The sequence below is a fragment of the Micromesistius poutassou genome, assembly GCF_964030765.1.
Source record: "Micromesistius poutassou genome assembly, chromosome: 3".
In the NCBI taxonomy this organism is placed as follows: Eukaryota; Metazoa; Chordata; class Actinopteri; order Gadiformes; family Gadidae; genus Micromesistius; species Micromesistius poutassou.
The window spans coordinates 14,561,335-14,574,264 of record NC_140273.1 but is presented as its reverse complement, the minus strand read 5'-3'; the positions used below and the strand labels follow the sequence as shown (position 1 = coordinate 14,574,264).

At 41.3% G+C, this 12,930-nt stretch overlaps 2 protein-coding genes across 2 annotated transcripts; both read left to right on the top strand.

The window, feature by feature from the left end:
* The first annotated feature begins 734 nt into the window (after positions 1 to 734).
* Positions 735 to 7,487, top strand: frg1 (FSHD region gene 1). Its single transcript, XM_084465103.1, has 9 exons — positions 735 to 853; positions 1,713 to 1,780; positions 2,415 to 2,537; positions 4,046 to 4,103; positions 4,392 to 4,506; positions 4,770 to 4,874; positions 5,153 to 5,244; positions 6,864 to 6,974; positions 7,328 to 7,487. Exons 1-9 carry the CDS (start codon positions 795 to 797, stop codon positions 7,362 to 7,364), a joined length of 768 nt encoding a protein of 255 aa, XP_084321229.1. The 5' UTR covers positions 735 to 794; the 3' UTR covers positions 7,365 to 7,487.
* Positions 7,488 to 8,320: 833 nt separating this feature from the next.
* asah1b (N-acylsphingosine amidohydrolase (acid ceramidase) 1b) lies at positions 8,321 to 12,512 on the top strand. The gene is made up of 14 exons (XM_084465312.1): positions 8,321 to 8,459; positions 8,607 to 8,653; positions 8,815 to 8,905; positions 9,293 to 9,379; positions 9,488 to 9,566; positions 9,667 to 9,741; positions 9,836 to 9,881; positions 10,011 to 10,155; positions 10,323 to 10,377; positions 10,546 to 10,627; positions 11,257 to 11,388; positions 11,643 to 11,766; positions 11,850 to 11,906; positions 11,999 to 12,512. The coding sequence occupies exons 1-14, from the start codon at positions 8,391 to 8,393 to the stop codon at positions 12,086 to 12,088; spliced, it is 1,179 nt and encodes a 392-aa protein (XP_084321438.1). The 5' UTR covers positions 8,321 to 8,390; the 3' UTR covers positions 12,089 to 12,512.
* Positions 12,513 to 12,930: the final 418 nt, after the last annotated feature.

Genomic DNA, 12,930 nt, shown 5'->3' with positions numbered 1-12,930 from the left:
AAGGACATAATAGACACAAAGGACATTGGAGATCACAATACTAAGCATATTTTTTCAGTTGGGCCTTGTGCTTAAAGTACTGTGTGCTCTATTTATTCAGAACTCACATTTTTTTTACATTAATTTGCATAGGCTACATTTAGATCAGACACAGATCTGTTTTGGCATTAGATTAAGAATTGCAATGACTTAATGGCTTATTATTATTATCATGGGTTGTTGAAGAAATGTAACCAATCCTTATTTAAAATGTCATTTTAATGTATGTTATGAATAATACATTTCAAATATGTATATCAGACACACCAGGCTATAGGCGTTAGTAGAGGGGAGAGGGTGTAAAAGTTCTCACTCCACTCCAGTAATGTTCTTGACATTAAGCAATTTGATACAGCAGAACATTTCCTTTAAATGCAAATTAAAACAGTCCAACTATTACACAGAGGCTAAGCAAAGGATTGTCAAGTGGTTTTGTTATATGGGTATAGCACGGAAATTAAACCAAAGTAAAATTAACTACAGTATATTATATTATTAACTATATAGATTAACCAATTGGCTTGTATAAGCAACAAAAGAGAAGCAATGCCTTAAATATTGTTATGGATAACAGATTAATGTTATGATTAGGCCTTCTGTCTCGCATTGACATACATGCATTGAGGTAAATGACAAGAAGGAACTTCGATGCGTCGTACTACCGTTATCGTTCAGTTTGTGCCTCTGCGGATGCCGTACATCCCACACCAGTGTTTACGGATTGCAGCGCCGTGTAACCGTATAAAGCTAACACCATGGCTGACTACTCTCGAGTAAAAACAACTAAATTAGTTTTGAAAGGAGCGAATAAGGGGTAAGTACTGTAAAACAATTATGAAACATGGTAACTGTAAGCAACAAGAGTCAATGTTAAATGTGATCTAACTACAATTAGCTTACGTCGTCCAGGGCAAGACATATATTGTTTTCCTTTTTGTAATTTAAAGCTGAGTTGTATTGTGTCTGGGGAAATTTATGTAGGAATTACAGCAGCTTTTGCATGTTTTTTGTTTATATATATCGTTGTATTTGCAACGATGTGTTGTTGTATTGCTCATGAGGCTAAATGTTTCGTTTCTGCAAGACAACTGTTGGGAAAAACAGTGTCTAGTTGCTTGACCAGATAAAATGAGACGGAGAGGTAATAAAGTCTGTCAGCACGAGGGCCTCGGATTTATTGAGTAAAGTAGCAAAGGTAATCCTGATTCATAAAGCGTGAGAGATCGAATATTCTACGTCCCCACAGCGCTGATGTCGTCTGTAGCTTCGCCTCCGTGGAGGTTCTGCTTCAGAAGAGCACACCGTGATCCGGTGCATGTGAAACTTATAGTATCTTTCCTAGCCAGGTGTGTGTTAGACTTTGTGTGGGTTATCGAGGGTTCTCTTGTCCTTGAGCCTCCGGGTTGTGTTGTCTTTCTGTGTGATATGTGTGTCCTCGCCATCTAGCTGTGGCAGAGTGTTCTCCGCAGACTGATAGGGGGGCTCGAGGGTCGTCTTGACCCTCTTGAATGTGTGGTGTGTTGTGTTCGTCAGGTTTGGACCCAGAGTTGACTATATTCTTAATGTAATGTGTCCGTTAGGTTATTTTTGCCCATCACAACTCCGTACAAAACAGCATTCTAACAAGTTACATTAGAAACTTAACGCAGGCCTACATGTTGTTTGATTCGCAGTAAGAAAAAGAAGAATAAAGATAAGAAGAGGAAACTGGAAACGGAAGAAGAAAAACCGGACATTGTTGGTATGTATGGTCGCTGCTCCCCTTCGTTGATCAGCCTTTCATTTATTTTTCCACACAATTTGATTTGAAAAGGCATGTGGGAGATTTTTTTTCTCTCTCTTTCATCTCCCATTCTATATTTTCAAAGTTAGAGTAAACATGTTGTTTGAATGTAAAGTCTGACAGCCAGACTCCACTTTATGCTTTATTAGGTAAATGCTCAACAGCAAGCCCCAGCTGCTTTTGTTGTCTCTTCCTCGCAAGGCATTCTCTTGTACACAAGAGACCACTCATCTGCAGTAGTCTAAAGAGTAGGATGGAAATGTACTCTTTTTTTTTTACCTATCATACGTGAAATAAGTGCTCATCACAGTATAACTACCGCTATACAGCCATGTTATGTAAAGGGTTCACTGTAGAGCAGGGTCAAACATACTCATAGTCATAACGGGTTTCAGAGTAACTACTGAAGAGGAAAGGGGCCGGATAGTGTTGGACTAGGCTGTTATACTCTCAGCGTAAAGGTCCTGGGTTTGATCCAGATTGGCAAAAGATTGGCAGAGTTGATGAAATTTGGTTGCCCAGGGAAACCTGTCCACTGATTGACAGTGTTTGCATTATGTATGATCAAAAGCAATGATGTGGTTCTCAACAGGGGGTTGGTGGGTTGTCAGTAGCTTTGGAGAAATGAGTGGAACGGTTGCCATAGAGATGCAGAACAACATGTACATCCACGCCATGGATAATGGCCTCTTCACACTGGGCGCACCTCACAACGGTAAGGAGTCTATGGAGGTGCTCTCGCTCCTACTGTTCTCTCTGCTGTGTTGAATGCACTAGTATGTACAGCACTTTGGTCACTGCAAACTATTATAAATGTGCTTTATAAATACATTTTACTTACTTACTTACTGTTGCCGACTCGCCCCTGACCCTAGCCCCATAGGTGCCCCTGCACTCCGAATGAACACACACCGTGCTACCGAGGGACATTGTGCCACCACAGCGGATTGCCTGGGAAGAAACTACACTTTTTAACCGCTTTCCAATGTCGTATCTGATATTTGACATGACCCACCGTATGCTCACGTCTTTATGGAAAACTCGATGATACACACTTTATTGATGGGCTGCAAAACAAGCTTTTCAGTCCACTTCGGATGTCGCACCGTGGGTTTTATCCATCGTTGTTTACGAGCACAGAACTCAAACATGCTCCCATGGAAACTCACCCATGGGCTAGGGCAAGAGTGGATAAACATAATTATAGAAGCCTGAAGTAGAACAAATAAGAGCATTGGCAATTAACAAATTTTACCTGAATCATTCTTTTTCTTTATGCATGTTTGTAATTGACATGAATTGACGCTGTAGTTGAAGCGATTACATTGGAATAACCTGCGTGCTCATGTTCATAAAGAGGGACAAACATAGAATAGAGAAAGTATTTAGTGTGGCATTTCCAAGCATGGTAACATCTACACTTCTTTTACAGTTTCGGACCCCTTTGCGTTGTTGCTTTACTTGATATTTTTTGGTTTATTTTAACTCCAGTCCCATTCCAGAGACTGCAGACATAGAGAAAAAGGTTGCCCACTATAATCCATCAGACCGCAAGGCGCAATGACTTCGGACATTAGAAAAACAACAACCGTAGGGATTCACAGGATGAAGTAATAGATTCATCCCCATGTGTTTATTATTAGCATTGAAAAAGCCTGGCATATTGATATGTACCAATTCCCTCGGTAGCGCCCACATACTTTGCATGTGTGATGCTCATTTCCTGCGAGGTCATGCTGTTTCCAATAGAAACCACTCATAAAAATGCACCCAAGGAGAAGAAAGAAAATTGATAATTCTTTGATTTTATCTTGTGCGTCAGAGAGGACGGGATGATGCTGTCCACCAGCCTTTGAAAACATCATTTCCATGTTACCTCGGCATAATGAATGCCCTACTACTGGCAAACTATATTGGCCATTAAGAAGGGAACCATATGCCACATTTGCAACAGCAGTTCTTGATTGAGCCCATAAAAATGTTTTTACTGTGCAAAATATTATTGTGCAACCCGTAGCCAGCTAAATACAAATTATAACTAAATTTAATGAAAAACAAAAATAATTGATTAAAGAGTATCGGCCCGTAAGGATGACTTTATTGAAATTGAAATGCCCATTTCAAAGCTATCTACTGCGAAAGTCGAATCTGCGGTTTTAAAGTATTTTCCACAGGGCAAAGTCAAAGTGTCATTGAACTTCTGCCTGTTGATGTGTGTTGTAGAGGATGAAGGGCCCGATCCCCCTGAGCAGTTCACTGCCATCAAGCTGTCAGACAGTAGGTGAGTATCATACGCTGGAGAGAGGCCGCCGCCTGGAAGTACATCTCTGTAAACCACTGCCCATTATACTGGGTCCCATACAATTTAGGGCTATTTGATTTGAAATTGGCCACTTTTGCTTTAGATTTCTCTCCTATATTCCGTTTTATTTTAACCTAGTAGTTTGGTTCACAATATATATTTTTTAGAAGCATTGGTTGATTCTGTTGTGGATTCTGGAACCTTTTTTGTCTGCAATAACTGAACCTGCTGGTCGGACCATGTTTTGTTGTGTAATTCCTTTTGCAGGCTGGCCTTCAAGTCGGGCTATGGCAAGTACTTGGGTATCACCTCAGAAGGCCTGGTGGTGGGGCGCTCTGATGCCATCGGCTCCAGGGAACAATGGGAACCAGTTTTCGAGGACGTAAGCAATACAATAAATCACCCTAGCCTTGTTGCAGTGAACAAAAAACAAACACAAATAACTGCCTTAACTAATAACAGAAGTGACAGTGGTAATTTCTGCACCACGCAAGTTGACACCAAACCTATACCTAAATGAATACATGAATAATGTACAACAATTTGGAGTAAATATTCAGCCCAAAATGTTCTTTTTGAGATCCCCAGCAGCAGCAGCAGTCTGAACTCATCCTATCATCACCGTGTGTGTCTGTGCTGTTCCAGGGCAGGATGGCAATCATGGCCGCCAACAGCTGCTTCATTTCCTACAGCGAGGACGGCGACATTGAAGCAAAGAACAAAGCAGCAGGGGACGGTGAGATGGTGAAGGTGATGCCTTTTAAACTGTTTTTATTCAATTTATTTATTTATTATTTCACACGACTACACTTGAATGCCCCCCCCCCCCCCCTGCTCAGTGAAGGTTTTTCACGGCAGGGACCTGGCTTAGACCTGGGGGTGGGTGGGGTGCTCTGGTCTCACCTGAGCGATGTTGAGTTATAGTGTGTGTGTGTGTGTGTGTGTGTGTGTGTGTGTGTGTGTGTGTGTGTGTGTGTGTGTGTGTGTGTGTGTGTGTGTGTGTGTGTGTGTGTACAATATTTAAACAGATCCGCTCGTGTGCAGAGAAGGAGGTGAAGAAGAAAGACGACCTCGTGGACGAGGACAGGGGCAACGTCAAGTCCTGTGAAGTCAGCTATGTGTGGGTATCCGCCGCAGGTGCATGTGATCAAGCCAGTGAATTAAGCTCTGGGAATGCATCTGTAAGAGGTGTTGCCCAGCGTTGAGGTGTGTGTTGTTGTACAATGTGATCTTTCAGGACTAAAGTGCAAGGATCAGGGCCATAGCTGAGACGATGACAAAGATGATTGCACCTGTTCTTTTAGGAAAATTATATTATGTAAGGAATTAATTATTTATTTAAGGAATGTAGTATGAAAGTTTAGAAATGTACCATATTCAGGCAGACACACAGTGGAAATTGTCAATTTTACCCACCTTGAGAGTTGAGCTCTCAAAGAGAACCCGATAGGACATTGGTACAGCCCACTGTACCCTCTAGTTTGTCTTTCTATTCTTTGTATTTTTTTTACACCAGTATGGCATTTAAGTTACCTTAAAATAGTTCTTTGAGGCTTTGAGTGATGCTTGATGTAATTTGAACGGGCAGATAGTCACCGGCTGACCTTATTAGACAGAGATTTCTCTCCTGTTCTTCTGACAGTAATTTCTCTTCGGCACCGGCTTGATTTTGACAACTCAATCGCTATTGTGGGTGTGTGGGTGGGGGGGGGGACCCGTGTGGGAGCCATCACCTCATCAATCCACCGCTTTTAATACACAATTGATGGGCTGCTTTAGGGCCCAAGTGGAAAAGAGGGAAATGCCACATTTAAGTCCCCTGTGCGGCGACTGTTTTTTTTTTTTTTTTTACAGCCCGTCTGTGGCCTATTAAGTCCCAGGCAATATGTCTTAAGCGTGTTTCCGCTTGGCAGGCTGTGGTTGTTTTTTTTTTTTTTTCTTCTCTCCTCTCGCTCTATTCCCATTTTTTTTCTCCCCCTTTTTACCCCTGGAACGCCGGGCAAATGGAGTCTTCATGTTGCTGTGATAGTAATGGCTGCCCTTGAGCCTGTGTCTTGATGGAGCGCTTAGCATCTCAAATGGGTTCCAGGATTGAGTGCTGCTAAGGCATCGTAAAGCACTGCCAGAGTGGGCCTGCTGCACCAAGTGTACCTGTGCATCATTAAGGTGTCAGATGAGGACGGATCATTGTTCTCGTGCACGAATGCAGCGGAATATTGTTTTGCGGTTAAATATTGTTTTTGTATACCATCAGGAGTGTCTTTAACTGTATAGGGCGAGATTGTTCTTGGCCCGGGCAATTTTCTCCTAGGAATGAATTCATTCCCGGCACATCTGTTGTTTTGATGAGTTTGGTTTGAAAGGAAAACGGGTTCAGACATTTTGGGTGTGATATGACTCTTTCAGCCAGAGTTTCAAAGTATTCACGCCCCTACAATTATCAGGTTTTTTTTAACGTGACAGCCTTATTCCAGAATTGATTCAATAAATGTTTTACTCATTCATGGACACGCAGTATCCCATAATACAAGGCAAAACTATCTTTGGCTGCTTTGCTTTTTATTTTGAGTGAGGAATGAAGGCCAACAATTAATTGCATTTCATTAATAGAAGAAGCTGCATCTAGAGAAATTGTGGTGAAAGCGAAGGGGCCTAAATACTTAGTGAACCCTTTCTCAATGCTATGTGTCATGATGTGTGTGTATATTCGGTAGCGTGACGCTAGCTTGTCATTCACAGGAAGAAGTTCCAGAGCTTCCAGGACCGAAGGCTGAGGGTGAACGAAGAGGACAACTCCAATCTGAAGAGGGCCAGGACGGACGGGAAGTTCCACGAAGCGCTGCTAGATAGGTATGATTACCGCTCCTTTTGTGACGGGGTCAGGTGGGACTGGGGAGTATAAGTGCGGACAGTCAGAAAATATGGATTATGGTGGAATATGCTGTCCTGGTTTCACTGGTTCCTTTTTTCGGAGTTACGAAACAACATCAAAACAGTTTGTCTTTTTTTTTTGCATGAAAAATAATGCTAAATAATATAAACAATAAAGGATAATGTATCAGTAATTTGGGAAATTCTGATCACTGGTATCTTAAGTCCATACATGTTCAATGTTTGATTATGAATTCGTGAGATGTGAATGTTTTAAAATTATTGCAAATGATCATGTACTGAACACGTCTATTTGTTTTTCTGATTGACAGGCGGAGCAAAATGAAAGCGGACAGATACTGCAAGTGAAGCGTTGTCATTTTAAAAGTTGCTTCTTAATGAATTGTTCACATACGTAATGCCATTTTAGTTTGACCTATTTGTAATATTTGTTTCGTTATTTTGATTGAAAATTCAAATAAAAAAAATTGTATCCAATGTTTTTTTTGTTTTTTTTCATACGTTTAACTGTTCACACTTGTGTCCGCCGAACACACCATCAGTGCAGCACCACAGAGGGTCAATTAGGATATGTATTAAATTCAGAAAATATTTCTAAATAATAATAGTAAGGAAACTGACATGCTAACACCCAAAATGTACCTTTCTTTGCCTCCATGGATGCCTAGTGTAATTAACCTTGAATTTCCCCTTTGGGATCAATAACTATCTATCTATTAAGGCGGTGCTGTGTGTCTATTGTGTTCTACTGTGCACAAAGTAGGAGTTAAATTGAAAACCTTATCTCTACTACCTCCAAACTGATGTCTGACATCATGGAAAGGGTGTAGCCAGAGTTGTCTAATGTGAACACCACAAGCTTTTCATTACCACTTAATTATTGCCATGCCTTTGGACGAGCTGAGTTATGAGATTGGAACAATTAGATATGTGCTTATGAACTTCTTTCTTACAACTTGATAATCTGTCATGTGATTTATTCATTTTGAACATTTTGCAACTCATGTTTGCAACTCATGCCAAGTGACTGTCACATGCAATTAATCCATTTCCTTAAAAGAAGGCGGTTTGGACCAGACCACTATCGTTTCTACGGGGTTTATTCAACCGGCTCTTAGTTTTCAATGTCATTTATTTAGACTAAGTACACGAAAACATTCAAACATTATTTGTACCGAACTTTAAAGTATAGTTAATCAAACATTTATAATTGATTGCATTGTTATTGCGTCATTGTATAACGATAACTTTAAAATACCCCCCCATGGACGGCAGACAAGCCTATCCCAAGTCATGAGCTATAAGACACTTCCGTGTTTTGAGCAGCTGAACTTCTGGCTGTAAACAAGACTCCGGACACGATTTTAACTCAACATGGCTCGTTTTAGTTTTGCAGTGTTTGTTTCCATGATATCCGTTGCATCGACTCAATTTATACCACCGGTAGGTATGTTTTACTGTGCACACCCACACGTGTGTGTGAGTGTGTCACAAATTAAGTTTACATAAGGTCGCTGTCTGAGTGCATCAAGGAAATTGAATACAAAATGTTTAAATTCCTTTGTAAAACTAACCGGTATTATTCCTCAGTACACGGAAGATTGTCGAGCAGACATGTATCCCCCAAAGGGTCCAACGTAAGTTATGTTATTTTTTTAATCAAAATGTAACTAGCAAACATTATCCTAACAAGCACATGGAGGACCTAAGCTTACCAAAGAGTTTGGGGTTGAAATGTTGTCGTTTGTTAACTGGCAACAGTGTACCTTCCTTATACATAAACATGCTATTTGTTCAGGTTCAAGGGACCTGTGACTTGGTACACAGTGGACCTTGATCTACATCCAAGTAAGAGGTGGATGCCTTTGATAACTGACAAAAAAGTCGCGGTAAGACAGCTTCTCAATCGCTTCTTCTCAAAGCTTCTCAACCTGTTACCTGACTCCTTATTATGGATCCCACCGCCTTTCTCGGTCAGACCTGCCCACATTGTCCAGAATTACACCGTGATTGGTTAAACTTGACCATCACTTACCTAATACCTTAACTTTCCATCTCAACCTAATACATTAACATTCCGTCTCAACCTTATACTTCAACTTTCCATCTCTAACCTAATAACTAAACTTGGCCATCTCTACTCTAAGCTAATAAATGCTTACATGACCGATAGTCTCCGCCTCTTCTGGTTTATTCGCACTATGTTTCCACAAACACGTACGTACAATATGATAATAAATTATTATCTCAACTTAAACGGACATGTTTTCCCCTAGCTGGTCAGCATGATGCAGACCATCAAAGATTTGGCCAATGCTTTTGTACCGAGTGGGGAATTGGTAGAGATGGTCGACAAAAGTTTGGTGAGTACAATTTTTTTTTTTTTTGTAAGAAAAAAAAAAAAAAAATTATATATATATATATTACACACAAACACTTTTCCATACGTTGCTGTTCAACCATTTGTCCAGCCCTTTCTAGTGGACACCCTGCCATATCCATTCGGTGATGAGTTGAGGGGCGTGGCGGCTGCTTCGGGCCTTCCACTCGGTAAGGAAGTGTTCCTCGTGTTCCCCAGTCAACAAGCTGGCCTCAAACCAATGTTCCAAGGTTTGATGAGTCATCGTTGTTCATTTGTTTTGGCTTCCAGGGGAAGTTGTGTTGTTCAACATCTTCTACGAGGTGTTTACTGTGTGCACCTCTATTGTAGCAGAAGACCCCAAGGGTAAACGCATGGACCCCTGTAGATTTTACGATTGAATACAGAACAAATGTACCTGTTGGAACCAAATATGCATTTGTTTTGTGCATTCTTACAGGTAACCTTTTCCATGGTAGAAATTTAGATTTTGGATTATTTATGGGGTAAGTGTTTTTATTTATTATTATTCATGTCATGTGTAGTGAATTAGAGGAACTTATAGGCTTTCAACATGTGTATAGTTGCTAAAATGCCTGCGACATGTATGTATGGCTGTCTTCCTGCGTGTCCAGGTGGGACATGAAGAACCGGTCGTGGATTGTGTCTGAGCAGCTGAAGCCCCTGGTGGTCAACGTGGACTTCAGGAGGAACAACCAGACGGTCTTCAAGTCGACCACTTTCGCTGGATATGTCGGCATGCTGACTGGGATCAAGCCTGTGAGCCATATTCCATCAATACCTGACCCTTTACATGGGTCCATGTAACATTTGCATAAAAGAGAATAAAATATATTTCTCTGAACTTTCAGAAGATCTCGTTTTACTGTTATTCTAATTTCGTCCAGAATTCAAACCAACTTTTTTTTTTTGTGATTTTCTTGCAGCATGTGTTTACTTTGACGATGAATGAACGTTTTAGCCTTGACGGAGGATATATCGGTGAGTTTTCTTTTCTATGCCGTCGTCATTGTTTTACTAGCTGGTAGTGTGATGACCGTTTTGAATACTTGTCTTTTTCATTTTGCAAATGACCCTTTAGCTGCTTTCAAAATGACCTCTGCAGAATGTTATTGGTGCACTTTTCACGCATCACTGTTCTGCAATCAGGAATCCTGGAGTGGATTCTTGGGCAGAGAAAGGGCATGTGGATGAGCTTCCTGACGCGCTCCGTCCTGGAGAATGCCACCAGGTAATTGTTTTCACACCAGCCATGCATAATTACTCGTTAGCTCTCGGGAGAGTGTACTTAAGGTGGTGTAAAAAAAAAAAAATAATAATTATATATACTGTATATATATAATGTCTTGATCATGGTTCCCGCAGTGGCTTAGTTGGAGTCTGAACATATCACCATGGCAACGTATTAGAGTAGCGATGAAGGAAAATAATATTCAAAAGAAGGTATAGTTGCCTTTTGAGTTGGACTATTACACAGCAGAGGGCTATATTTTCCACTGCTGGGTGGGCTTTTGTTAGAACAGAGGTTACAGGCTGCTGTTTCTCTGTGATTAATATATATTTCAGTGAATATACTGCATTGAATATAAAAGACCAACCCTTTTTATCGTTAGAGTTGGAATTTGTCTTGCTCAAAAAGAGTTGCGTGTAAAAGGTCAGGTCCATTTGGATTGAAGTGTCTGCTAAATTGCTTTCAGTCATAGCATCAGACCAATACGTTGTGTCAATAGTTTCGATTCTGCTTGCCCTAAATCACACATGTGTGGTCATGGAGCTTCCTGGTTTGTCAACTACAACCACCAACCCCACGAGCAATTGGTGGCTTACGGTACAGCGTGCATGTCCTCCTCTGACCAACAGTTACGAAGTGGCCCAGACACGCCTGGCCCAGACCAAGCTGCTGGCTCCGGCCTACTTCATCCTGGGAGGGAACCAAACTGGCCAGGGCTGCATCATCACCAGGTCCAGGCTGCTCAGCCTAGACATCTTGGAGTAAGTAGCAGGAGAGTCACGTGGTTCGGATAGGGGTGTTGGACTCGGCAGGTTTCAGGCTCCAGGCACATTGTCTGCAGCGAGCCTGTAGGCAGCACTGCAAGTTGCATCACCTCTACCTGCTTAATGATGTGCGTCAAATTACGTTGTAGAAGATCACTGCTGAGGATAAGAGTCAGGTATAAATGACTAAATTGAATTGTATATAAATTGATGTTTCCCTCTGGTTAATATAGTACCCTTTTATTCTAAAGGATTGATGTAAAGCTTGGCCGCTGGTACGTTCTGGAGACCAACTACGACCACTGGAAGGCTCCTCTGTTCCTGGACGACCGAAGGACCCCAGGCATGACGTGTATGAACAAGACCACTCAGACGGTGAGTCACACACACCTACAAGCTGGCTCTTTATATAAAGCCACAATGAATCACCGTTTGACTTGTTTGCTGGTCGTTTACAGAACATCACACTGGAAACGATGTACAATGTGCTATCGACCAAACCGGTCCTGAACAAGGTAAGACGTGTTTGTATGGATTCAAAGATGGACTTTGGCTGAAGATTGCACCAGTCTGCAGGCCTCAATTTTGTTGTCCCTTTTCCCCTCAGCTGACCACCTACACCACACTAATGGACGTGTCCACGGGTAACCTGGAGTCCTATATCCGGGACTGTCCCAACCCCTGCATGCCCTGGTGAAACCATTATCTGAGCCCTCATCAGTTGAGCAACGCTTGACCTGAGCAGGAATCAGCCCAGGCCTATGATCAGCGGATGGCGGGGATGAAACATGTTATATTTGCACTTGTAATTGTTTGAACTAAAGTGAGCCTTAAATTATGTGTTTTGTATTTTTTTTTTTTTAATCAAAGTTTACTGATTTAGCTGCTTGTTTAGAACAATGGATCCTGCATGAATTTGTCTTTGCAGTAATAAATGAATCAGATCTAGAAATAGTTTAACACTGGTGTTTTTCAATATAGGCATTGCTGAAGATTGTAGTTGGTCAAGATTAAACCATTCTAGCATTAAAAAAAATATTTGATCCAAGTTCCCCACACTAACCATGTTACTAAATGGGTGATTACCTCTTCAAGTATTTAATAAAAATGTATGAATTTTAGGCAGTTGTTTTTTTTTTAACCCTCAGGCAACTATGTGTTTGCAGATGTTGGATTTGAATTGGGGACAAATCACACCCAAGCAACAATTACCTGAATAATTTTCACTGCCTTCCTGTTAAAGTGGAAGGTGGTTTAGCCAGTCTTCAGTACTGCATTACTTCCTGACCAGTTACGTGAGCAGCTGGCTGCCTGGATATCGTAAAGCTGTTTTGAACAGCTAGCAAGCCGGGAAAAGAGCCCATCAATGTGTTTGAGTCCCATCTGACTTCAGTGGCGTTTCAACTTCAAAGCTGTTCTGATCAAGTACTGCCGACCAGCAAAAATAAATCCAGCTGAAAAACTGGCAGTTGGACTTGACTCCATGGTTGTTGCATAGGATATGAGCTCTCATATTCGTATCACTTTCCAATTAGACAC